General features: G+C 46.8%; 2 protein-coding genes across 5 annotated transcripts in view; one reads left to right on the top strand and one right to left on the bottom strand.

The window, feature by feature from the left end:
- LOC139770897 (uncharacterized) overlaps window positions 1–27,883 on the top strand; it is a 198,322-nt gene that overhangs the window by 131,407 nt on the left and 39,032 nt on the right. The window lies entirely within an intron of this gene.
- LOC139770857 (LIM domain only protein 3) overlaps window positions 1–27,883 on the bottom strand; it is a 52,501-nt gene that overhangs the window by 2,924 nt on the left and 21,694 nt on the right. The window contains exons 1-4 of one of the 2 annotated variants that reach the window (XM_071703124.1): window positions 18,876–19,198; window positions 6,983–7,094; window positions 6,422–6,685; window positions 34–274 (exon numbers count right to left, since the gene is read on the bottom strand). In XM_071703124.1, the coding sequence (XP_071559225.1) occupies window positions 34–274; window positions 6,422–6,685; window positions 6,983–7,071 (594 nt within the window). In that variant the 5' untranslated portion in view covers window positions 7,072–7,094; window positions 18,876–19,198. Of the gene's footprint in view, window positions 1–33; window positions 275–6,421; window positions 6,686–6,982; window positions 7,095–18,875; window positions 19,199–27,883 lie in introns of those variants that run through there. The other variant, XM_071703114.1, reaches the window with a different exon arrangement.

Below are 27,883 nucleotides of genomic sequence, written 5' to 3'. Positions count from 1 at the left end.
CCAGACTCGTTCAGGCAGTTTGTTGGCACTTACGTTGGGCACATGATTGTGCTGAGCTACCGACTGCCCAAGACCTTGATGAGCTTGGAGCGGATTGTGTCCCGGGTGCATGTTCTGGCCCGGTGGCGTTGGTGTAGGAGGGAGTTGCCTTTTGATGTATGCTAATGAGGCGGGTGACTGTAACGCCATATTAGCGAACGCTAGCCTCTCCTCGTAGTCGTACTCGCAGAGAATCTTGTTCTCGCACAAGTAAAACCGATCGCCTACGCAAAACCTGCAAGTAAAAAAATGGAAACACGCTATGTCGGTCGTCGGAAGTGCACGCCGATTCGCCCAACATTTCGCGAGTTACCGAAGTTTTATTCGCCGCCGAATAATTACACTCCAATCGAAGATACAGAAAAAGCAGTTAATCCTTGACACCATTAAAAATGTAAAAAGAACCGCGAGATTTAGTTGGTTCCGGAAAGACTCAAAGAGAGACTCGAAGAGAACGCGATTAACAAATGAGGTTCGATCTTGTGCCCCGGTCGACCCCGTTCGTTATTCCAAATCCGATCGATCGATCGGGGCACGAGGAGGGGAAGGGAAAGAAAAAGCGACGAGGACGGAAGGGAGGGAGGGAGGAAGGAAGGGAGGACGAAAAAGGAGTTCCGCTGGATAACGAGCATATCGTAACGTATCGAATAAATAATTATTATCGGGGCCTCTGTCCGCGAGAGCGGCTTCGCATCCGCTTTGATCCCGGGCTAGGAAATACGAGAGCGAAATACGAGAGCACGGAGGCACGGCGGCATGGCATGGCGCCGCGCCGCGTCGGGTCTGGCCCGGGGTAGATACTCTCATAATCGCACGGCAAATAGAATTATCGCGTTGCTGCGCGCGTGGCCGTGCTGGCAGCAAGCGCGCGGGTTATACCGGGTTTCGCTCGTTTCCCCCATTATACGCGTCGTCTGCTAAATGACGCCACACTCCAATCGGATACCTATCCTTCTCGCTTTCCACCCGCCCTTTCGCCCTTCGGCGCAACCATCGCTCTCTCTCTCTCGTTTTCTCGATACCGGTCGCTCTTCTAATCTTTTAATCCAGATTTGCCTAATTATTTTGTATTACACAAAAAATACATTGCTGCTTTTTTTTTGACGCGGTAAGAATGGCATGAAAAAGTTATTTTACAATAATTAAGTGCTTATTTTCTTGGAGCCCATCGGGCTTTTTTCTGAGAAATATATGAATTACTTTTTAATGCTATTGCTTCATCAAGCAGCAATAGCAATAATGAACGATCAGAGAATTAGCCGAGATTTTTGTTTGTTTCTTAGAAAGAATATAACTATAACAGATAATAATGTTTTGCTTACCAAATCGCGATACATCAGAAATAAAATGACGAACAAAGTTACAATGTTACAATAAACTCAAATTAAACGAATTAATCGAAACAATGCTTGTCGTTATTGTAATCGATATTCCTACTGCGTTTCATCATACGTACGCGATATAATCGACGAAAGCGTATTTGTATTTCACCATTAATCATTCCCCATTAATCTCGGGGCGGGAAGGAGAGACGTGGGGGAAAAAAAGAATTAATATCCGGGCTTCAACCGGGCAATACTCTCGACGGTTTAAATGAAAATAATCCTTGTAACGCTTCGGAATACCTTTTTCGGCCGTCTGGCTAGAGGCAGATACTGTGTCGTAATTGCGCGGGCAATGGAATTATCGCGTTGCACAAGCGCAGTCATTCCCGGGGCCTTCCATTATGCGCGCGCGAATAATGCCGCGCAAAGCCCGATCCTTTCTCGCGAAAACGGCGCAAATGTCTGCCGCGGAACGATATCAGCGCGCACGCTGCCCCGTAATTTTCCACCTAGCCCCTCTAGGGCATTTTTACACGACCGTGTGATACGACGTAGCCGGCCCAAAATCAGTGCGACAAGGAACGTCAGAAAGCGTGTGCAGATATTCTATTCAAGTCAGTTATACTGGAGCTGATTGGATAAAAAATCCTGATTAAAAATTAAAATTAAAACATGTAACGTTGAAGCGACATCAAGTATGATATCTCTCAAGTACCTTATTATTTTTTACAAATAATAATTAGAAAGTAAAAAGTATATAGTAAATTTAAGATCATCAGAATTGCAAAAATATTTTCTAATATTTCTCGATGTTCATCTAGTCATAGAGAGAAAATGTAGTAGAGAGATATATAATATAGAAGACTAACAATAAGTCTAGAAATTATAGTGACGCAGAAACATATCGCAAGACATTTTCAGGTACGAAAATATTTTTGTTCACGACTATCACGAGCGAAATATTAAAATCGCGGTCGGACAAAGCCCTTTTTACAAAGTTTTAATTCTCATCGTATCGAAGCTCGTCGTGTAATGCTCGCGCGAGCCAAGTCATAAACGTTTAAAATTTGATTTATCTTTCGCTCTGCGTTCATCGCAATGAGAACAAATTCGCCACCGCCACCGCCACCGCCGCCGCCGCGCCATGCGGGCGCTTTATTACAGCACGAGCGCATCTAGCACGCCTGCACCTACGTAATTGGCGCAATTCCGTAAGTGTTTCCATTCAATTTTCTTTTTATTACGTGCTCGCCAGCCGCCTTCCCTGCCTCGTCGCACGCGTATCTCGTCTACCCCTGCGCATCGCGGGATACATCACATTGTTTACGGCCGTTTTGACACGTTTCACGGCACCCGGGAGCCCGCGACGCGTTGCAATTTTTTTTCATCCTTTGAAAGTCCAGAGAAGAGATCGTTGGTCGGAGGTTACCGCGTCTACTCGTCAAGATCGAACCTGTGTTTACGAGTCGCCATTACGGATTTATTTCGCAAAATTTCACGGGGGGTAAGATCTCCAGCTTGTGGGACATCTGAGAAACATCGAACTGGTGAATCGTCCGCGTCGAGAGCAGTTAACGAGGAGAAGTGAAGACGATTCTCGGGTCTGCATGAAAAATTTCAATCTGGACGGCGCTCAGATAACTCGGTTGAATCTTTAACGAGGGTAACCCAGCTGCAGGACAATGGAGGGTGGGGGGGGGGGAAGGGGAGAGAAATCGAGGTGACGCCGACACGAGGAGGCGAAGAAAGAAGCGCGCGAAGACGACGTTCGGTCGACGCGATGGAAAAGCGCGAAGGTGGAAAGAAGACGTTGCGATTCAATAAATGATACCACCGGTGGCAATGCGTGACCCCGTTAGAGAGGCACTTTACGGATCGTTCCCACGACGTGGCCGTAGCCTTCAAAGAGTAATACCGTCCTCTGCGCGCAAGCTTCGGCGCATCAAAGTTTCAGCTGCTTCGCCGTGCGCGTCTCGCCAGTTTCTCAGATAAAATCTTTATTCGACGCACCGCGGCGAATCGCGAAAATTGCGGGCCGAGCGTCGAGCCGAGAGCGTGCACACACGCGAGCACAATCCGGACGTCACTTCGAAACAGATAACCGCCGCGATCTTATCAAACATAATGAAAAAGCACGAGCAATAACGTGTAATATTACGCGTTGTAATTGTACCATATAAACAATTAATACCATTTTCAAAAATAATAAAAAGTACAAAAATACTTTACGCTATAACAATTTCGATTGCAAATAGTAATTATCTACGAATGAGAAATTCTACATCGTTTGTAATTTCGCCGAATATCGCCCCGACGAGATATCAAATCCGAGTCGCAGGGGCGAAAGTTTAATCGAGTAGTCATTATGTTTGACCGGATTCGACGGAAGCAAAGAAATCGGAGAGGAAGCGAATACGCGATGCCTGCGCTTGCGCTAATGTACACGTGTGTGTGTATTCGTGTGTATTGAGGGCGAAAGAGAGAGAAAGAGAGAGAGCTAATTGCATCGGTAAATCATCCTCTAACCAGGAGGGTGGGAGCCTAGTCGCAGCCACTGGCAACCCTTTATTCTGTGTTATTACAGTCTAAAGTTACCCCGTGTAATTGTTGCTGTTTAATTGCAAACTCTAAGTCGTCTCGTTACAGGACGCGCAGCGCTGCGAGTAATTGCCCTCTTCAAATTTACCTACCTGCCTGCTTTTTAGCGGCACGATCGCAAGCGCGCACAGGGGTCGCACCGAATATTCCGCATCAGGCATATTTTATCGCGGGCGCTCGCTCGCGCGCGTTTTAATTGCGCTCGTACATCATCCGCGACACGCAACGCGATTGTTATAACAAATATAATGACCCGGGGCTGTGAGTGCGACCGTCTCAATTTACTTCTTCGCAATCCGCTTTTATCCCAGCCCCGCAAAACCAACGTCGGCGGCTCCTACCTCGCGTCTGCAACAAACGTCACGCGTCCGCGATTCTTTTCCAAAGGACCCTCAACGCGGCATCCCCCTCCGTACGAATTCGTTTTGATCCTGATGTGCGCGCTACCCTCCCCTTACCCCGCTACAGGGCCAGTTTCGCCGCGAGTCGCGCGTGAGCGGGGGCATTGTCGAAGATAGACAATGCCGGACGATAAAAACGTAAAATTGATGCTCTTTTGTTCACATTGTTTGAGACGCTGTGCCAACGTTTGCCACACGCCTGGACGAACCATCGCTATTGGCTTAAAACTACATCCTCCACCTCCGGCTCCTCTATCATATCCCCTGTCCTCCTCCTCATTCTCTCTTTCTCCCTTTTTCTGTCGCCTTTCTCTAGCGACAGAGCGACTACAGATTCTCTCTCTTTCTCTCTCTGCTCTATCTGCTTTCTCCTTGTCGTTGTTACCCCCCAAAACGAGTCACTTCCGTAAGCCAGCATTGTATCGCTCCGCTGGCTTTTGTGCACTCGTTTGTACGCTTTCCACCATTGAATCGCGACAGGTCTCCGCCGTCTCGTCGTTGCTACATATTGTTTAAACGTTGTACTGTGGTCCGGAGATAATTAAAAAGACCGGAGAAAAGAGTAACGGGTGATAACGAGCGAGTTTGATAGATAAATCTGCGACGGTTGATCTTTCTCGCTTCAATTGATTCTATTCAATATTGCGCGTCTCGTTACTGACCGTGGAGCAATATATGATCTATACAAGATCCTGGAAAGAGTCGGTGTCCCGCCCGCGAAAATGATCTCGATCGAACGTGAAAATACTGGTTCGTAAGTAACTTGGTCTCTCTTGAAAGACAAAGTAGATGACACAAAGATGGAAAGAGAGAAGGGCGTTTATTCTCGCCCTGAAGCAAGCCCTTTATATCGCCAAGAAACTTATGAAACTTATAAACTTGTATTAGGATACAGAAGAAACTTATAAAAGCAAAATTCAAAACCTATTAAAATTTGGATTTATATACTTAATCTCCCATCAGAGTTCATCGTTCAGTTGGTAGTAATTCATTGATTACAAAAAGTCTCAAATTGCGCCTTAGAATTAAAGAGCTCACGATAATAATCCATAATGAATATATTAACGAAGTTTTAAGGCCGCGGAATGCCAAGATGCTCCTGGCACACAACTAAATGTGGATAAATATTGTTTTTGAAAATTTCCAATTTTTATTTTATAAACTTTCAAATTAATCTTACTTACCTATTTAATTAAAAATAACAATTATATCAATTGTCATCAAAAATAAAATTATGCTAGTTAAATGTTGATAAAAATGAACGAAAAATAGTTTAACGAACGATAGTTCGATAAGGAAGTAGACGGCAAATCGCACATTTCGGCAGATGGAGAACCGAGGTCGTGGGCTGCACGAGAACGTGCCGCAAGGTTTCACGACCTATAGTCGGTCCGGAGAACGGCATCGCGAAAGAAAGGAGAGGTCATGGCGCGGAAAAGCGCAGGGTGATTTCCCAGCTGACCTGTAAAGCAACCTATCCCCGTTAACCCCCACCCCCTTCCCGTTGAGTCTGTCTCGCGGACTAGTAGTCTCTTCCCCGTGGTCGTTCCTCGCCTTCACCTATGTGTCCACGCGACGGGAAAGATGCATCGCCATGAGAGTGAACGGTATAAGAAAATAAAGGAAGATGGTGGGTCGGAGGGGCAGAAAGCGAGGTAGCAAATTTACTGATTCGAGTCTTCCGCCGGTTGTCCCGCGTTTTACGTCACGCGGTAATTTTTAATAATTGACGAGCGCAAAGCGAGTTTTGTTTCTATTTTCGAAATTCCACCTGTCGTTTAATACAAGCAAATTGCGCGGATTTCTAAATAATTCTGCGCGTTGCAATTTGCATGGTTTCGGAATAGTGAATATATTCTCTGTACAGTGCTGTATCTCTTTTTACATTTTCTCAAAATAAGACTATCGTAAATTCACGCTTTAGAGCGGGGAGGGGGCAATGAGAATAGACGAATTTTGTTTTGAAGAAAGAACCGGATCTAATAATGAAGATAAATTAAAATCTCATTAAGAGAATCGGACCTAGTAATAAAGGGTAATTCTGTCGTTCGCACTCACCGATGAGTGCACTGCTGGCAGGCGAAACAGTCGAGATGATAGACGTTCGTTCTGGCCCTCATGACCATCTCGAACGCCGGTATTTGCTTATTACATGCCGCGCAGCATCCCGTGTTCCCGAAGAGCCTGAGGTAGTCCCTCTTACAGAGGATAAGATTAGCTTTGGTGTAGAGGGTAGAGCCGACCTCGCCTAACCTACAGTCGCAGCATCCGCACTTGAGGCAGTCCTCGTGCCAGTAGAGGTCCAGGGCCTTGAGGAGGTACCTGAAGGACCGACCGTAGTTTTCGTTCTTACCGGCCGTTAAGTCTTGAAAATACCTCTCTTATCTTGATATTTAAAATTACATTTACGCAAAGCATGGCTGAACATTTATAAACGAAGCGAAAGTGGACCGCTTTAGAGAGATCGGAGATCGATATCTGCAATGTACGTCCTCGCGACAAAATATTGAATATAGCATAGCAGATTTATTAATACAGAAAAAACAAGAGGACGAGATGTTTTCTTTAAGAATATAGATTGTACAGAAGTGCATTGCTTATACGTGTGTCGCCGTTTACCTCTCCGTAATTGTCTTCCTGCAGCCGGCGCACTCCTGCTGCGTCGAACCATTTTTATTCGTCTCGGATTTGCTCACGTCCATAGTCATCGTGATCTCAACTACGGCGCCGTCTGGAACATCAAAAGCAAATCAAATCGTTACAATTATATTCTCCCGCATCGTTGCTAAAAAAGAAAAAAACATCCGCAGATTCTTCTTTTCAATTTCCTAGCATTGTGATAGAACTTAAAATAATCGCTAAACGCCTAAAATCGCTTATCGAGCGCAGTTCGATAAATATACGGAGTGAAATAAAATTCTCAGCAAGTCGAGAGGAGCTCGGACTGAGAGAAAAAAGTTGTACCCGGCGACGAGAGAATTATACGCGCGGCGTCGTCATTTCGGAACGCCTCGAAATTTGATTTGCCGAGTTAATGAGAACCTTCCCCGAGCATTCAGACGGGTTGTATGCATCTGCGTGTCTTTTTAAGGGGGCGACAACCGCGGACGTTTGGCGTGCCATGCACGCGTATCCCGCCGTTACAAGCATCTCCGACGGTCGTAAGTGGCTGACAGCACGCAATAATTAGCGCGGCTAATTGGAACCGTGCCTCTGCGCTCGTCCTCGCGCGCTCAGACTCCAATAAGCACTGACGCGCTGCGTCACGAGCGTCGTCGTCGGAATCTTTCGCGATGCATAAAACATTTCTCTTTTTCCTCTTTCGTTCTCGCGCCTCGCTTTCCTCTTTTCTCTTTTCGCCTACCTACCGACACCCGAAGCAGCCCGTCTCTCAACCGTCCCGCGGAACGAGCGCGCTGGGCGAGCATTCTTCAGGCGAAAATAAATTTCTCTATAGCGCCAATTATTTTAACCCTTCACCGCATTTCGTTCCCACAAGTGGGAAACTGGAAGTTTTATCCCATCTTGAGATAAATTGTAAACTATGCTTTGAACTTTAAACGTTGCGTCCCACTCGGGAATGTTAACGATGAGTAATTGACTCTACAGTGTTTGTTTGTTTCGTGTAAAATCACGCAAAATTTCTATTTTGTATTTCAAGTTTACGCGATAAAATTGATGGACGAGGATACATTTTAATTACATTTTTCAATTCTCGTAAATTATGAATCTAAATTGTCTCCGACATATTTTCTCAATCACGGAAATCGCGAGCTGTCCCGCGATTTATGCCGCCACAGTAGTCAAGTTAAAAATGCGATTTTATCCGATTAAGTTACGTCCGCGCGAGGATCGCGGGGGAAGGGGGAGCGAAAACGGCATTCGTGATCGCGAGAACGCAGTTACGTTCTTCCGAGGCGATCCGCCTTGGCGGGTGAGGGTGACGTACAGGGATAGCGGGCAGCAGCCCACTTTGCTCACCTCCTTTGCCGCCACCGTCACCGCCACTACCGCCGCGCCGCGCCGCGCCGTTCGGAACGACGACGAGCGGGCGGACGCGCGGCGGGGGCTTAATTAATTAGCCGGATACTTTGAGTAACAATCCATTATTACATACAAACATCCTCGGCCTCGGGGCCGAGCTGCAGCTTTATGCTGCTAATTGGCCTTCTCAAAGCCGGGAGACCCGGGCACGAGTTATAAACGCCACTCCTTCCCTCCCTGGCCCCGCGCGACCCGCAGCCACCGCACCGCGCTATACCGCACCGCACCGCGCCGCACCGTTCTCTCACTCCCGGTTCCAATTTTCTCTCTCGCTACCACCCGCTACCACCAACCCCTTTTCTCTCTCCTGTCCTCTTCTATCTCGTTATCTCGCTCCATCCTTTTCCTTCCTTCGCCTCCCCTCATCCCATCGTCGCATCACTTCACCCGCGTGCTCCGCAATACACGTAAAACGCATACAATCGCGCGGATACGCTCGCCCACTCGCCCTCCCCATCCCCTCACGCTCGCACACATGCACTAAGACAAAATGGATGAGAGAAGTGGAGGAAATAGGTGAGAGTGCGAGAGGTGGACGGAAGGAAAGAGCAAACGAGAGACGAAGGAGAAAAAGAGAGATGCGAGGGCCGGGAGGTAGCGCGGCTGGACGGATAGCGCTAATAACGCGCTCGTGACGCAAAAAAAAGGAAGAAGTATAATTGCCAGCCCTCGTGGCAGGTATTTTTCAAATAGGACCCCGTCCGTTAATTGGAGGGCAAATTAAAGAGGCGCCGCCGAGGAAAAAAACATCATCCCCTCCGCCTCGTTTCCTCCCGCGGCGCGCCTCCCACGTCGGTATATCCAAGAGCTGCCTCGTGATTCGTCAAACGACCTGTACGCTTCGTTTTTCCCTGGGTCTAGTTTTTTTTAATGATTCTCCTCCCTTAGTCCGATTGACATCGCGATAGAGTTTAAAAAAAAAAATGCGCGTGCAACGCGCCGCGAAAAGACGCGGCTAACGATGACGGTTTTTAAGCTCTTTCAGTACCTAATGCTAATTGCGTGATCGATAACTGATTGCTCGAAATAAACCCGAACGATGAACGAGTTCGACCGTGGATGAATTCGCGACTGGGAGAACTCGTGCATCTATCCTCCGCATTTTGCAAACTGCTATAGCCATGCCTGCATCGTATTTGATCGCGATGGTTATACGAGTTGCACAATAAAAAAATGGATGTTACTTTACCCTTTTCATTGGCAAATAGCGAATATCGAAATTGCCAATGCTCGCGAGCAAATTAAAAGTTCGGTGCATAGATACCAAAATATCAAACAAAAAAAATCAGGGTGAAATTAATCATTCGTATCGGTGAAAAATTTCGAGCCTGTTGCTGCGAGAATTCACACATCGTACGTTGATTAAAATTACTCGCCTGTCACAATCACAAGTTCATCTCGAAAACGAACAAATTTATGTAGAAGAACACATCCAAAAATTATGAAATATAATATATGAAGGAAAAAAGCCTTATTTATTATGAGTTTATTCGCGGAAGAGGATGTCATTAGGCGGCTGAGAAAGTTTCTTAGATCGATATCAAAGCGAAATGTATTTAGACACTTGTGTAAAAATTACCTAAGAAATCAGGAAGGGAGTCTGCAAGTGCTTTTTCGCTAATATCGGGATATTGCCACTCTGATTGTGAATGATCGGCCGGTTCCACGCAAAAACGTTTCGGGTATTGTATTATCTCGCGGCGGATGTCGTCAGCGCGGACAACGTCGATACTTCAATTCGCTTATAAAACGAAATTGCGAAAGGACGAAATTCGCTCGACGCGATTTACGGCGTCTTTTACTACTGTCGGTCTTATGGAAATTAGACTCTTTACTGCAGCGATATCTTCTCGGATCTCCCCAGGAATTTTCAGAGATCTTTTAAAACGCAGCGATTTCGTCATAAACATGCGTCATGCCAGGCAGGAAATTCTGCGTGATCCAGTCCGCAATAAGGTACTGGTAATGTATATATAATAAAATGTTAATAATAAAAATCCTAGTATTTGTATACCGCTGGTATTTGCCGGATCATATTTGGCTACTGGAAACTAGCAGTCATCGTTTTATTTCTCGACGAGGAGGAGGTCGCCGAGAAATTCGATCCTTCGCCGATAAAATCGGTCTCACGTCTCGGGCGCGCTGCGCGACAGTTCTCGTCTGCGAGATAGCATAATCGTAAAATGGCAAACTGATTTCGAGCGATTTTTCCGTGTCGACGCGAACGGTCAATCGCCCCCCCCCCCCCCCCCCCTCCTCCCCCTTCGAACACGGGTGGACCTCGAACGGAATGGCGATATTCGATCGTGGAATCAGCAACGGATACGACTTTTTATTCGGTCAATAAGGAGCACCCTTCCGAGATTACGAAATTGCTCTAACAGCAATATGGGAGAAATCCATCCCCGCGTCCCCTATCGCGCTTCCAAACCACCCTTCTGACTCGCGTTTCCCGCCGTCCGTCCGTCTATCCCGGGGATTCCGTCGGAGCGGACACAGGGCCGGTCTAGGTGGTTTAATAAAAATGTCAAATATAAAGTAGCCGGTGGGGACGGACGTTTAGGAAATAAATAAATGTAAAAGAAAGTCCGTGGAGGCGGAAAGGAGAGACCGAGTGCGCGCGGGATGGACAAATACGGATGGTTATACGTGAGCGAAAGAGGGACGGCGACGGCGACGGCGACGGCGACGGCGGAGAGAGTGAAGTCGTCTCGCAGGAGGAGAACGGAAGTTTAGTGGACTCAATATATTATTACGGTTAAAGGTCAGCGTGACGTACCCGGCTGACCCAAACTGTGAGTGACTGCACTCGCCAGTTCAATCGGAGAAGCCGCTTTTCTTACATCGAAGAAACTCGTATCGAAGATGCTCAATAAAATATGGCGCTTCGTCATAATACAATGCGGCGGAATGGACGGATACAGAGAGAAGTCCGTTTATTAATACCCCTTCCCCCCCCCCTTCCTCCGAATTGTAAAATCCTCTGAAAAAGAACCGAAGAGAAAGGGTGGGTGGCAAGTACGGCTGCAATTTCGAGGCTTAATAATGATCCGACGGTCCTACCCTCTCTTCCCCGGGCTGTGGATCCCGTGTCATTATACTATGAAGTGAAGAGACTGCTAATTAGTCATTAGCGTAGGAAAAAGACACCCTCAACCAGTGCCGCTGTAGCTGCGGGGACGACGGGCAACTCTACCCGACGACGCCGACAACGGCGGCGACGACGACGTTGACGACGACGATGGTGAGGATGGTGTACGGCAAACTTGGGCAAACAGGGTGTAGCTGCGCTGGCCTACGTCTAATTGGACCCTAGCGACGTAAGTTCCACTAATTGAGACCGGCCTCGTAACTATCAACACCGCTACAAGGGTCCGTTCGTAAATTCTGAATGGACGAGCAGCGATAACGATACGGATATACCGCCTTCGCTGATTGGGTGAACACGGGCGAAACTACGTCGCGGCGTTGCGCGAGCTATCGTAGTCATACTCGTCGTCGACGTCGACATCGCCGTCGTCGTTGTCGTCGTTGCCGGATGAGAGATAATTACAAGTTGTAAATTTACTATATTACTACGGTTAATGAGGGCGCGCGTAATTAGAACGAGTACTTGTTCCGCGCTGCGCATTTCAAACTATGCAGGTAATGGTCGATTAATTAATAGTCCCGGACGACCGGCACGATTAAATCGCCGTAGACGGCCGACTGATTGTGATTTCTTCGTGTGCAGATATTTTTGGAGATGAGAGAAAGCGCGAAATATAAATTACTTCCTAACTCTTCTCTTTATCTTGAGGATCCCCAAATTACGGAGACGCAGCGGCGACGAAGGAGGGCACGTCGAAATAAAGGCGAAGAAATGAGTTGGACGAAAAAGAAAGAAACGTAAGAGGGGGAGCGACGAGAGAGAGAGAGAAAGAGACGGTAAGGCAGAGCCAAATTTTAATCTCATCCCTGACAAAGCAAGAGAGGCTGCGTGACGAGAGGCTGCTCTCTCTCCTCGGGTCCTTCAGGACCACGGTATTCCATCCTTCAGGATCATTATATCGCCAATTAGAAGATAGCGGAGCACGGCGTCGCCTAACAAGCTTCCTGGGGGGGAAAGTTGGGTGGCCAGAGGGAGTGAAAGGCAAGCAGAGAGGGCGAGGACAGACCTACTCTTGCGTCGTTATACTGCTATCACACCGGTGCTGATGCCGGTGCGGCGTAGCGCGGAACGGAACGGAACGGAACGGAGCGAAGCGGCGCCACGACGCCTCGCGTCTCTCTTCGGCACCGTCGCTATAAAATATTCACTGCAACTCGATGCTCCTGACCGGGCCGGCGCGCGGCGCCGCACTACGGTATAATTAAGACGCACGTGAGATCGTCTTGACGATGCCAATTGTGTTAGTTACGGGATAAGGGTGAGCCTCGGAGCGCGGCGCGGCTCGCAGAGGGGGAGTACATATCGATCCGACTACGAGATACCGAAATGACAAAAGAGCGAAATACGGCGGGCGAACTCGATCGCAAAAAGAGTCTCGTTTTTACCATTTGCGACACGACATTGTTCGTTCTAATAAAAAAAAATTATATAATACTGTACTTTTTTCATCCTTAAAAAATTTTACATAAAATTTAAAAATTTTGTACAAAATATGAATATACACATTTGCATATGTATAGTTCGTATTTTTTTTATCTTCCATGAAGTTCTTTCATACTTTAATTACTTTAATGTATTCAATTTCATTAAAAAAGACAAGACGCTTCACCCTCATGTTTAGGAATCGAAAAAACTTTTTTTATCGAGGGAAGATTCATGAAGACTAAAACAATGAAAATTTTATCGTGCATTCGCCAATACTCGTCAATATACGAGTCAGCGAAGACAGCCTCGGCGAAGTTCTCGATCGTCTCGAGCGATCGTCCTTCTCCCGGAAACAACGCGAATGTGTACCAAAGGAATCGCCACGCAGGAGTCGTTTCGAAGTCTTCGAAGGAAAGAGAGAGAGAGAGAGAGAGAGTGAGTGAGAGAGTGAGAGGGAGAGAGAATCGACGTGGTAGCGCGGTAGCGATACACTTTTCTCCGTAGGCAATATTCATAAATCACCCTTCAGATCGCTCCCGCCCACGCCGCGTTTCGTCCTCTCCCCTCCCCCGTCCGCCTTCCCATCCCTCTTATATACGCTTAGAATATAAGCGGCAGTTTTCTTTTTTCGCCAGAGGGATGCAGTGCCGGGGTCAACTTCCCGTCCGTCCCTTCCCGCGCGATCCCCTCGACCTCGGTCCTCCTCACCCTCCGAAAGTCCGTCGAAGGGAGAAGGGTGGTCGGCGAGACGGAGGTGGTTGGAAAGGCGCGGAACCATAGACGAAGAACGAGTTAGTCCTGGCGGTGCGCGGTGGTGTGAGACTCGCGACTGAGAAGGGGGGTGGTCTCAGATTCTATTAAGATCTCAGTAAGTCTTGTTACACGGGGAGGCCACGCCGCAAATCTCGCAATAAAACAGCCACCGGTATAACACCGATTCGGGGACCGTCGTCGTCTACCAGCAGCCAACCCCCCGTCGCTGTGTCGTCGTCGGCGACGTCGCGCGCGCCGTTTCTCGTACGTCCCAGAGAGAGAGGGGGTAGAATTTATCTGCGGCACGCAGTATTCCGGAAGAGGAAAATCTCTGGTAATCCGAGCCAGGGACCGCAATTAGCTTTTTAGAATCGTTAACTCTCTAATTCGCCATTCTTCGCCGTATTTAAACTTCAAACAATAAGAAATACTTTTGCTATTTTCGTATACATTCATACATATATATATTTTGTATAACGCTGGCACTGTTTCATTTATAAGCATATCTTACACCAAACTATCCTTGTTTTGAGCCAATACATCTATTACCTTTTACGTATAAAAGCTGACAACAAATCCTCAAAGGAGTTAGCTAAAATTTATGTTACCTCAAAACTATATTTCCAAAATAAAGTTTTCGATACAAATCGCTTTAAGACTTAATCGAATCCATTATCGTGAGTATCGTGCCATTACGGCATGAAGGAAGCAACGAAGGTGCAATATCCTTCTTTCGCACGAAATTCTCACGTTTCCGTACTCTATCTCCTACGGAATGCCGATTATGGAGAACCAACTCGAGTATTGCTCGAAGAGAACGAGAGAGAGGGAGAGAGAGAATGTACGTGAGAGAGAGAAAGAAAACGGACAGGGCGCGCCGATCATGAGGGAGGGTCGCGTTCTCCAACCGAGGGTCCGAAATCAATCAAAACATTAATTGAAAGAGCCGAGAAGACAATGGAGCCGGCTCGGCTAAGGCGGTAGGTATGGATGGTCTTGATAATCGAAAGATATCCTGGTCAATAGCCGGTAACCCGGCAGAGCACACCGAACGAGTTGGAAAAGGAACTTTCCTCCGAGCTTCCTTTTTGCGAAGGGCGCAGAGGAAAATTCGTGGCACGGAGTCTCGGTAGGTACGGTGAGAGAACGAAGAGAGAAAAGGAAAAAGACGATGATAAAGAAACAGAAAGAGAGAGAAAGAGAAAGGAGGGGGTCGCAACGGGAATGTCCAACGATAAAGTAAAGTCCTTTTCCTCTGTAGTCATCGCATTCCTTTCTTGTAAATAACGTCGTTTACGCGACGATCGCCCTTCGCCAAGGGGTCCCGCAACAAATTCGATTATCCGAGTCGATGTAGAGTCGATCCGGGATGCCCGGCGTTAGCTGGCTGCTATGGCGCGGCGAGTTAATGAACGCGCTCTCTATTCAATTGTTGACCGGTATTATTAGTACGGCGAACGTTAGCGCTTTATTAATTAACAAATCGATTTCGGTCGGTAGCGAATGCTAATTATTCAACATCGGCCCGGCATTCGGTGCCGCTGCGAATGGTTCTTTAATGAGAGAAGGCTAATTGTACGAGGTGCTCTCAATAGCGTCGCGCCGAAGGAGCAACCGTTGAGCGCCGATGAAACTTTTAACGATCGATAAAAGAATGTTGCGGAATTTCGCGCCAGTGTCGTCCGCGTTATTTCCGCGCCCCCCGCGATCCGCGATCGAAGATACCCCTCGGTAGCCCTGCACTCTCGTCGATCCCGTATCTCAGGAACTTTTCCGTCAGTCTTCTGCCGCGTAGTTAAAATTCTGCTGGAGCAATTTTGATTTCCCAGATCATCTCGGAAGCTTAGATTTAGCTCCTCTATCTCTCAGCCATCTCCAAGGTACTGATGTACTTGGTACCGGAGTCCGTGGCGACGCGTGCGACATCCTAAGTACACAAGGGCACCACCGTACGAAGAAAAATCTCGCAGGGAAAAAGGACATCGGGGCCGACGCCCAGAAGGACGCGGCACTGCCACCTGGCGGTGTGCCCAAGGACCCACGAGAAGCTTCAATCGCCATAAAAGCAACCCCTCCGACCTAAGGAAGACGAGAAAGAAAAGGGCGGAACGAGAAAACGGTTCGGAAAGGAGAGAGATAGAGTGGGAAAGAGAAGAGGGTATCAAAGAGAGGGGAAGTAAAAGTTAGTAGCTCACCGAGGCGGACAGAGATAGAGTCCAAGAGGGGTTGATAGACCGTTCGGGGGGGTTGGGAGCGCGAAGCAGGAGGAGAAGGACATGGCGCGATGGTCAGCCCGCGAGATACACGTTCGACGGTGCGGCCGACTTAAGAGGATTACATTTGATATTTCGATCGGGCAAAGTGGCTTTTTATTGGACATTCGCCGCGGAATTATCGCTGACTCGTGTCGAAAGGCATTACGCGCGCCCCGGCGTTATTAAATTATAGCAGCGGCCCGCTAGCACGCTATAATGTCCGGAAAACGAGGAAAATGCTATTTGCGAAAAAAAAGGTCTGCTTCGGCGAAAGAGACTTCTACTGCTATTTTATAAAAGAACACTTGCAACGAATACTTGCCTTCGGGCCCTTATCTCGAAGTTTATAAACGATGTACATATATAAACGTATGGGAATTACTTAAATTTATCTATTTTCTATTTATTGCTGCTGTATATATTAGTTTCACTGCAATTTTCAATTAAAAAAGAAAGCTATCTGTTTTGTATAGAAACCATTAAAAACTGCCAAATAACCAGTCAATTTTGAGAGGTGCGTATCGTACATCGTATCAAGAACTGGTAACAATTCGCTTCATTTTTTACGAGCAGCGGGGGAAATTTTTTGAAACAATGGCGGAAGCAGCGCGGCACAGTTTTGACTCAGCAGCCACGGTAATAAACCCGGCGAAATAGCGGCAGTAACGGCTAGGGCGTCCGCAGCAGCAGCAACCTTCCCTCCTCTTTTAGCCCGCGAGGCTAATTAGCCGCGGCAATTTGTCGGTGCGAAACAAACGCGCCCGGTCGAAGGTCTCGCGCTCGCACAAGCTTTCTCGATTTATCCGTGCGCGCGTTAGCCGTACCTACCTACCTCCTATCGGAAGCCAACTTCAAACGAAATAATTAAGCGATTCTCTTTAGCCGGCCGGCTAACGAGCCCGCCGCCGACTGAAACTAGTGCCAATTATCGGCATTCAAACGGACGAGTACACGCGGGTGGCCGACAGTTGAGACGTTCTCTCGGTGGGACGTCGAGACGGCGACGGTGGAGGAGGTGGAGGAGGAGGAGAAGGAGGAGGAAGATGAAGAGAAAGAAGAGGAAGTGGGGGAGGAAAGGTCGCTGATGAAGAAGGCGGTCGGGCCTTCAAGGAACAGGGCAAGATGCTCGTCCGGACAGACAGTTAGCTTCATTATTTCGATTTCAACCGACGCCTGACGACATATGTGAGAATGAAACGCGTTATGTGGCTACGCGAGAAGGATGCATCTGTATCTTATCTTATAAGAAGACGAAGAAAGAGAGGAAGATTGAAGACGGCGATATTTCCGGTTTTCTTTAACGAAGAGATTCATCAGCGGTATTTATCCACTGAAATTTTCTTTTCAATCTCTTAATCGAAGCTGAAGGCTTCTCTGATGCTCGATAATTCGTTAATTAAATTTCTAATTAAATTTCCGCCAAGTAAACAGAAAATGCACATTACGCCATAAATGAAGATCTTATGTTGACGATACGTTTTTCAAAAGTGCAGGACACATATCTTAAAATATTTAAACTTGCATTAAGGAAACATAATATGAAAAATCTATTTTAGAAGTTTGTAAAATAAAGCGACTATTTTTATCACGGACAGTTTATTGGTTCTAATCGATTATAGATCCCAAATCGATGGGTTCCTTCCTTTTATGTATAATAAGAATATATTTATAATTCGGTAATTTCGCGCGTAATAGGCTTTAAAAATAAATTCCAAGGAATATATAATAATGTGCCATTTCGACGAATCGCTCGCGAGATTGCACCTAGCGCTAATCTTCGTGAAAGCTTTGTCACGCGCTACAACCGGCTCGCTCTTGCATATTGGATGACGATATCTCGAAAACGATTCATACATAGTGCATTATGTAATCTCATAGCATCCGTCTGAGACATTACTACTAGACGGTTCAATGAAGAAACGTATGTATCTCCACTGTCATAAATGGATGAAATTACCTCATCGACTTTGAATATTACAATTTCAGTTTTTCGAAGCAAGAATATTATTTAAAAGCAAAGAGATATAAACTAAAATTTAATTTCGCGCAAGTTTTCTCTTTCGCTACGAAAGAAGCGCACGTTACTTTTGGAGTAAAGGAATTATATATCGATGAATAAATAATTTAATTAACCGCCGCAATAAAAACGTATCAAACGTCTCTCTTTAATTTTAATTAAACGTCTCAAGGATTGGCGTCGTCAATTAATCGCGTTCCCTCGCAGTCGCGCGCTAGTCGATAATCACGCGCCGTTACGACGATTCAGCGGGACAAAGGAATCACGAAGTAAAGGAGCTATACGAGTCATTTCTAAGGATGCAGTTAATCCGCGTCGGCTAACGGCTAACGGCAGCCCTACGACGGAATCGCCTTAAAACGCGACCGGTAATTGGAACAGACGTCGGTCGATGAGAGACGGGACCCTCGCGCGAGATGCAAGCGCGCGAGAAGGGGGTGAATGACTATACAGAAGTGTGCCAGCGCGTGCTTATCTGCCAAGCTAAAAAGCAAGACAGTTTATAATTAACGCGAGACTCTCACGCGACTTCTTTAGCAAATGCACGTTCATTTTATACACCGTCTATATACCCTGGCTGCGATCTTATCGGCGCGTTTTATTTTCTCCTCTCCTCTCATCCTGCGTTCCGCATCTTATGTTTCGTAAATGCATTTCGCGCAAACACCACGCTGCGCGTAGGACGCGAGATCGAGATCGATAAGTGTTACCTAGCACCGAACTGAGTAATTACACTCGGATCCCTTACACTTATTGTTAGGTTAATCAAATCTCGACGCGATCTAAAGTTCTCATCAAAGTCCCATTCTATTCCCCCCCGCTCGCCCGTCTTACACCGATCTGATCGTGATCTCTAATCGCATTTACCTGTCAACAATCGCTTGGGAAACGGCGAAGGCTTCGTTGCGAGGCAGCGATCTTCTCCGTTTAAGTTCTTCGCGTCACGTGACACTGCACAAGACGTGCGAAACGGCCACCAACTTCCGTCCACGGATCGTTTTTCCCCATCGGTGATCAATCACCGAACGATCGATCGATCCTACCAAGATTCTACACGAATGGTCTCGTGAACGAAGTCTCCTTACAACTCTTTCGGCCGCGCGCACTTTCGGAGTATGCGGGGACGAAGCATGCGTGAGGTAACGTGCGTCGAACAGTGTCCCACCGGAAGTACCACGAGACCGCCGCTTCGGCGGTCGACTGTAAACTGCCGAGTGCCGCGTGCGGCCACGGCACGCCACCGAGAGTGATAAATCCCCACCATCACCTAGCTACCCTCTCTCGACAGCCTCCGCCACCGTCGTTCGTGATACCCCTACGCGTTTTCCCTACCACGTCGCAAATGCCACCACCAACGACTACCCCTCACGCGCGTGTTCTCTCTCTCTCTCTTTCTCACCCTCTTTCCCTCTCCTTGCTTTCATCCCCGGCCGCTCGTTCGCGCGCGTCGATCCTTCAACTATCCGCACTCCACCGCACAATTTAGCTCTCCCCCCGCACGGCATCACGCCGGATGTACCCCGATTCGGAATAGCGGCCGCACTCCAGTCGATTAGGCGGCGCGTTTAGGACGGCGAGTTATGAGCCCTCGATTTCCAACGGCGACGAAGAGCGAGCGCGCAGGGGGTGGCTGATCGACGGAAGGGATGGAACGTGCCGCTACGACGTGCCGCCACGAAGTGAAGACGACGGCGAATTGCGAGAGGATATCGATTATGGTACCGCACGCCGGTGTTTGTTTCTTTTTAATTTCGCGCCTGTCGACGACCCGCGGAGAGTAAGAATAAACTTTGTCCGGGATTTGATAAGGGACGTGCGCGATCGTAATCACGATTGAACGAGGGATTCAATTATCAACGATTTATCATAATGAAATACGTAATGAATCGATACCTTGCCGACTTGATCGCAAATGCGACAGAAGGGCCAACTAAATAAAGAAATAAAAAAATCGATTATATTATTTATTCTCGTGTAGAAGAATTTCGTTCATTCACGCTAATATTTTTCATATTAGCAATATTAATATATTCCCCAGGAATATTTATCAAAAGATCGATGTAATAAACTTACAGAAAATGTGTTAACTGCAAAAAAAGTTATTCCGAACTCTACTAATAATACGGAATTTCAACGTATCTCTTTCGCATTGTATACATGTAATTAAAAAATATATATATTAGTAAGTCAAAATTAGTAAAAAAAATTTGATCGGTTTATTATATATGTAAATTGTTATAATTATAATAAACTGCTTTCGTTTTGGAAATTTTTAAATATTTTATAATTTACAAAATAGAAACATCTTTACTGTTCCGATAGTTGAATTTGCATTGTATAAGAATAAAATTAAAATAATATGAAGACCATTATTCATTATGTTGTAGAATTAATCCTTTTTAGGAAAATGAAAGCTGTATAGTATATAATTAAGAAAGTATAAATATAATATTATATGTATAGAACATGAGAGAGATTATGACGTGATCATTAATTATTAGTCAATAGTAAGATTGACAGTGAGGCTAATCGTGTACGAGGGCTCTGTAAGATCCTTCTATTCGACGATCACCGAGGATCACGCTCGTCGACGATCGTGAAATAGCTGTGGAGGATTAACCTCCGGCGTGGCGCGTCTCGCTCGACGGGGTACCCCTACATTCGCCCCTACGAATTCCACCCTGCCGTACCACCTACACGCAAGCCGATGCAGGGGTGGTATATCCCCTCCGCGCGCTTGAAACCCCTACTTCGCGGACACGCGCTTGCCACCCCTACGAAGCCACACCTCCCATTACAAAAATTACACCGGTCGCTGATTTAGTGTTCTGCGCCGATTCACGGTGGCGCCCGTGCGCGAGGGGGTGCAGGAATCGTTGGAGGAGAGGAAGGAGGAGGCAAGGAGCCGCGAGGGTTGCGCGGTGCAGGGTGGGGACGTAAGTAATGAAAGGGTTGCCGCCGGCTTCGAGAATCACGGAATCATTCGCCAGATTAAATTAGAAAGGCTACGACCTTTTTTTTCCACTCCCATATACCCCGGGCCGATGAAATGGATTAAGCCATGCTTATCACCACCGCCGATGGTCGGCGGTCTCTTTTAATTACAGGCTGATTTATGACGTTACGTCTATCGTACAACCGCGGGAAGTTTAGGTTACCTCTCAGGAAGTAATGTTTTCAGAGAAGAAAAAGAGCTTCGCGATTTTATCCGGTTTTATGCTTATATTACACTCCGCGTTAATCTCGATGTCGTCATCAGAAAAAATAGAGGGCTGCTCCAATATTTTCAACGAAAAATTTCCGACGACGGCCGCACCGTCGTAAAAGGCGCTTTTACACCGGATGGTTTAAAGAGAACTACGATAAGTTTCGAGTCGACGTTTCCTCGGCGAATCTTCAAACCCGAGGTACAGTTACGGAGTTGTTTAATATTGAAAATTAAAGAGTTACGGCAAATAAGTTTCGAGAGTGTAAATAGGTAATAAAACTTTATTTTGCCAATTAATCTCAGGTGCACTTTAACAGAAATTTAATTGACGACTTAATTACCGCGTTATTGAATGCCGTAATTAAAAATGCACGCCAGCTTACCGAGGTACTTAATACCGGAGGAAATTCAGAGGCCACGGCGCGGCGAAAGAAAACGATGCGCGCTTCGATTTTCATCAGACTGGTATCAGCTTCAGATTCAGCGGGGAATCCCTAGCCGACAGAGAGCGCGCAACGCCCCGCGGCGTCCCGTATACTGTCGCAAATCCAAAATCGCTATACGACGTTCGATAATAGTTCTCCCACGAGTATCGCGAGATGCGCGTTTTCCAAATCCTGCCCGTTCTCCGCGCGAAGAAGGAGAGAACGAAATGCGAGAGAGAGCCCTGGAATTGCAAGAGGTGAGACGGGGCGAAAAGTGAGAGAGGAAGGTGCCGGGAGGGACAAGGGTATCGCGCGTACTCGTGTGTGTTATGTGTGTGTGTGCGTGTGCATGAAGGAGAGGATGTATGTGTTTGTGTAGGACGAAGGGCAAGAGCAGAGTGGAGGTAGGGCGGGACGGGAAAGAGGAATGGGGAGCGTACTAATCACTTCTACGGACTTTAATGGAGGTTTTCTGTACGCCGTCTACTTTGTCCACGACTTATACTACTTCGAACCCCGTTGGAGCTCGGCGCGGAGCATTTGATAGAAAAAGCGGGCGGAAAGTAGCGTTACGTGTATTAAACTAAGCGGCACTCTCGCCGACCGCGCTCGCGATGCCCTTATCTCGCGAAAAAGCATTTAACGACGCGACGCGCTGCGTCGCGCCGGCGCGACGATAAATTCCGCGTCGAACTTGAAGAAAGCGACACACGCGCGCAAGTTACAATGCTTCATGCCATGCGATTGCAATAGGAAATAATAGCTCTTTGAAAAGAATTTTGTTTCAATTCGGATTCTATAAGATAAAATGAATTTAAAAATCGCTATATATGTATATGTATGTCCTATAATAAAATAATAAGACGATAAATATATTTTTCATATATGTAAAAAATAAAAAATCATTTTAGAGTTGAGAATCTTAAATAGCATATTTTGAAATTCTCTAATAATTTGTCGATCTACATCAATATTCGCGTGCGGTGTCTGATTTGTTTAATTTTTTACGATAGCCCCGAGAAACTGTATAACGTCGTTGGGAAAGGGAAGTATTCTAAATCTGCGCTCGTCGGTCCCTCGCACCTGCGCGCGCGGAAATAACCACTGGGGATGCTGCGGATTTGGAGTGACGCAGCCCGACAGCATCGACGCTCGCGCGGCGCGGATACTAAGAGCTTTTCTGGAAGAGCAGGGCTCCATTAGCCGACTCGCCTGTCTTCTGAGTCCATTACAAGATGAGCCGCCATCCTCCCGAATGACCTTCTTCGCCCGCCCGCCCGCCCGCCTTTCCAACTCCCTCACTGACACGTCGCGATCTACACATTGCTCGTAGATACGCAAACTCGCTCGCTTCCAATCTCCCTTCCTCTCTCTCTCTCTCTCTCTTTCTCTTCCATCCTCTCTCTCCTTATATATACATACACATATATAATATATTGCGTCAGACCGTAAACACGATGCAATTTAAAAGATCAATCCTGTTCTTCGACGTAAAGGACGGCGTTCCTGAGGAATCGACGAATACGAACCAACCGCACACAAATTTCACTATTTTCTAGTATTGAAGCACTACTGCGCAAACAACGTTTGCTGTCTCGAACACACGCAGACGTTCCCTAAATAATACTATTCGTAAATTTCTAATTCGCGTCGGAATGAAATATAATCCGCATCAATTTTCACGCGCCATTTTAATCTATACACTCAAGTGAAATTGAAATCCTCAGTTTCCTGGACCGCGTAATACGATTCTTTCTATCCAGTCGAAGGTATTTACCGCCTCGCGCAAAGAACGGTTGCGGACGATCTTATTACTCGCGAAACGGCGTGCACGCGCAAGAAACGCGGGACAGGATCGCTTTTCCTCGCGCATTATTCGCGATAGAGTACGCCGAGAAAACGGCGAGAAAGTCGAACGCAAAAGGGAGAAAGAGAAAGATAGGGATGCCGTGCCAGATGTACTTAAACTAAGAGCGCCACTCCGCCGCGGCGTCCCCTGATTTATTCACTCCGTGAAATTTTTACTCCCTCCGCGCCGGGCCTCCGCGGGCCTTCGCTGCCCCGAACCGACATACGTCTTTGGAGTTGCTATGCGCGCGAGGTTACCACGGGCTATCTCCGAGACTTTCAGGATAGCTGCCGCGTCTCCCGAGGTATTCCCGTGCCGGCAGTACTTTTCGAATAGTAAAATCCTTCGAAATTCTACGTTTCTGCAAAATTGTCGTCTCTCCACACCGCGTCGGCTCCGATATACATCCCGAGCAACGGGATTAATACTTGATCATCTCCGTGGGTATTAACGAACTTATTCATGAAACTGCTCTTTTTACCACGATATATATTGCAAAAGCGATAAAAAATAATATGAATGATTGATCGCGTATTATCCATATGTATATCGCGTTTCACCTATAGATATATATCATACCGCATTTTTTCCCATTGTATATCGTATATCACTCTACACAGTATTCTCCAAGCTATCTTTATGCAAAAGAGTTTATACTAATTGTAAGCAATGAAAGAGTAAATGTGTAGAATAAAATATTAATGTCAAAAGAAAGTGTAAGATAAAATACTTTTCTACAAGAATTTGTTTTTTTTTTTTTTTTTTTCATTTAAAAAATTACCTCTTTCGTTATAGTACCAATATATGAATCTTGTATTGTCGCATTTATTTACCTCATTATACATGTAGAGCGAGCGAAGAATAAGTGAAAAATAAGTGAGAAATAAGCGAGGCTCTTGAAGGATAAGTATGACTGTTCAAATGTAAGCTCCGGTTTGCAAGCAGTCTGTCCTTCCGGCAATCACTTACCAGCTAATGCATTACTTGCGAGAGTATACGAGCACTCACGCGATTACATACTCGTCAAGTAAGCTGCCTTTCGGTCGTATCTTCGGTCGGATTCTTATCCGCGGCATCCCCGCGATTCCGAATCGCGTACACTGCGGTATCTCGCACAGCGCGGAACAACGGTTACAAGATACACGCGTGTCAATCCCCAAGACCGACGAAAAACTTTTCCTATCCCCGCCAGCAGCCGGGGGTAAAGAGGGAACAAAATTCGAGCGCCATGCCTTCACACCGAGATCCGTTCGCGCGAATGCGAATCGCGAAACGCGGAATAATGGAGCGCGCATCGAGGGTATTTGCGAGACAGTAATGAATAAATTGTTGGACGCGCGCCTGTACACGGCGACGGCACCGAAAAGCCAGGCAGACAGACAGGCGGGCAAGCATGTGGGTGGATGGATATTGCTTAGCCCGCGCGAGAGAGACTAGGGAAACCCCTCTTTCCTATATTATTCTCCCTCAACCCTCTTCAGATCTCGTTCAGCGACTGCGCCGAGTGACGCGCGAGCGTTCAAGTACCGGTGAACTCGGCCTTGCTCCCCACGTTCTCTGTTCCGTTACGAAAAACAAAAGGAAAAAAAAAACGGTGCGACGAATAAAATGTCCCTCCGTGATACAAGTGCCATGCCGCGATGTCGCGGTAATTACCGTCCGATCAGCCGCGAGGGAGCAGCGTCGAGGGTCATTAGCGGAACCTAATCGGTGTAGTTAAATTCGTAATGCGATGCGGTCGCGAAATCGATTACTTCGCCAAATCTAAATGCGCGGACGCGATTACGATCAACGAATCCGTTGATTGATCGATCGATCGATCGGTCCGTCGTAATTACCGGCGCCGAAACAAGCGAGTAATCCCGCTCGCTTTTCCGACGCGACGTATGCAGGATTAAACGCATGCTCGAAGCCATCGGCAGCCGAGACAGGTAACTCTCCACGCCGTGCGCCGGCGGTATGAACGAGATACCGACCCACACCGCCCGCAGGCAATAATTGCCTTATTGACATTAATAAAACGAGCCGGATACCGACGGCCATGTCATCGAGAGCCCCATAAACGTCTGTCCGTCGCGTGCACGTTCATACATACATTCACTTTCCCGCACAGAAAATCGTATATCCAAATGATGCAAGCTCAAGATTTTCGCAGTTCAATTGTAACGCTTTCACATGCGTAACCGTTACAATCTATATCGCATATCGATTGAAATTATGAAAACTAAGTTAGAAATCTTTAACTGTTTGTTCACGGAAATGCAACAGATTAAATCGCAATTGCTAAATAATTGAATATTCTAATTCGAAGTATAACAACGAACATTATCGGATAACATCCATTGCGCTATACTTTTGTATTTATTAATTTAATATCTGCGACCCAAGTGTCATTTAGTTCGGTACAAGACGATGAAGACTGTTGGCGAAGAGAAAGGACGACTAGAGGATGCCCAATTGCTCCGTCGCGAGGACCGAAAGGTCGGCGGGGAAACCGGGTAGGGCAAAGAGGGTCGAAGGAAGAGGAGAAGGGCGGTCGGCGATATTTCACCGGTTTCGCGTGCAGGCGAACTTTAATAATATTCGTTCCATCAGGTATAGCCGGCCTCATATTAAGTCGGTCCGCGCGAACGAGGCGCCGCCAGAGCGGCGGAATATGATGAGTGGAGGGCGGAGGGTGAAGAGAGGAGAAAAGAGGACGCGTGAGGTAGCACGACGGACGAGGAGGAGGTGGCGAAGAGAGGAGAGGCCGTGCAGAGGGATCGGGGGTGGACCGAGGAGGGCGCAGAATGAGACGTGTAATAAAGTGAGTTTTTAATTTCCACCAGTGCCGGTGGTTGGCCGCCCCGCGGGTAGGGGGTTAGAAGCCCACGGGTTCGCCCCGTTGCCCATGCCCCGGGCTCGCGGCCTGTCGGCTAGTATTACTAGATAAATCACCCAACAGGCAATAACCGCCCGTTCCACCCCCGGGACCCCGCTCCCGCTCGCCGACTCCGCTACCCACCTTCGGATCTCTGCCACCGACAGCACTGATACGAGCGACCGTTCGACGCTAAACGCCGTCCGCGTCGCTCGGAGGAAGTGAGACGGCCGCGAGATTTGACGCCGGTTCCCCGATTCGGTCTCGGCGAACTTAGCCCTCGATTGTAGGTCCAATCACCGAGTTACTTATACTTCTCGCGAGACGCGACGATACGTTAATTACGTTAAAAGTATATCTGCGGCCTCAAGATGTTATTTATATTTTATGTGAACGCTAATATAAATCCTACTTTTAATAATATAAATTTTCCTGCACTGTAAATTTTATATTGCACATTGCAGCTTTTGCAATATTGTATCAAAGTTTGAAATTATGTTCTACACAAACTTCCTAACTTTTCATTACTTGAGAAATCGCAAATATTATTCAACAACTGAAACGTTTATAAAAGAATGATATCACTTTAATACATAATATATAACGCTTGATTATATATATCAAAAAATGTTTGCTTTATAAAAGAGTTCCATAAAAGTGGAGTATATTTCTTATGCTATAACCCAGCTCCTCGTTCCTCCTTTGACAAATTTTTAGAATTATTTGTTTCACACTCGACATGCAAATTTCATAAACGGGAGATGATTTTCGATACGAGAAACAGACGCGAACGCCGGATCGATCAAGTTTCACTTTTAACCCGCTGGGACGTCGTGTACAGCAACGGCACGCGCACTAAGGTAATCGTTATAGCATTCCTGCCACACAGAACGTAAGATCTTCGTTTCCGTCGCGCTTATGATAATCAACCTCTCCGCAAACATTTGCGTTTAGTGTTTTACGGTGTCGGATTATACGCTGCGAAAATGGCGGCTGCGAGAGGACATAATGACGCTTATGATCAGACGATAATAAACGCAATAGCATTACCATAATTACGGCAGCATTAGCTGCGCGCGATATTAACCTAATGCCAGCATAATGCGCGCACAAACTTTAGACGTACGTACAGACCTTTGGGGAAATAGTGGGCTGAAATTCTAAATGGCGAAGAGGGAATTCTTATGCTGGGGCTACACTATGCGCGTTTTCGCGAATCGGATTCGCGAATCGTGCATTTGTATGCCATTCGTGCTAAGTACACATGGTATACAAATGCAGGATTCGCGAATCCGATTCGCGAAAACGCGCATAATGTAGCCCCAGCCTTACACTTGCTCGGGACCCCTAATCCTTAAAAAACAAACTCACGTGATGTTCAAACAAAATTGTAAGTTATCGATCAGAAAATGAAACAAAAGTATAAATTTTCAAGTGGTTTTGTTCACACCGACCCTTAATTTCCCATTGTATCCGCGCGCCATTGACGGCACTTATTGGAACGATATTTCCAGGTGGATGCTATGCGACGCA

Source organism: Temnothorax nylanderi, unplaced genomic scaffold (assembly GCF_030848795.1).
Source record: "Temnothorax nylanderi isolate EJ_2023f unplaced genomic scaffold, tnyl_v1.0 TNYL_tig0003_pilon, whole genome shotgun sequence".
NCBI classification, from domain to species: Eukaryota; Metazoa; Arthropoda; class Insecta; order Hymenoptera; family Formicidae; genus Temnothorax; species Temnothorax nylanderi.
This window is presented reverse-complemented; position numbering and strand designations above follow the sequence as displayed.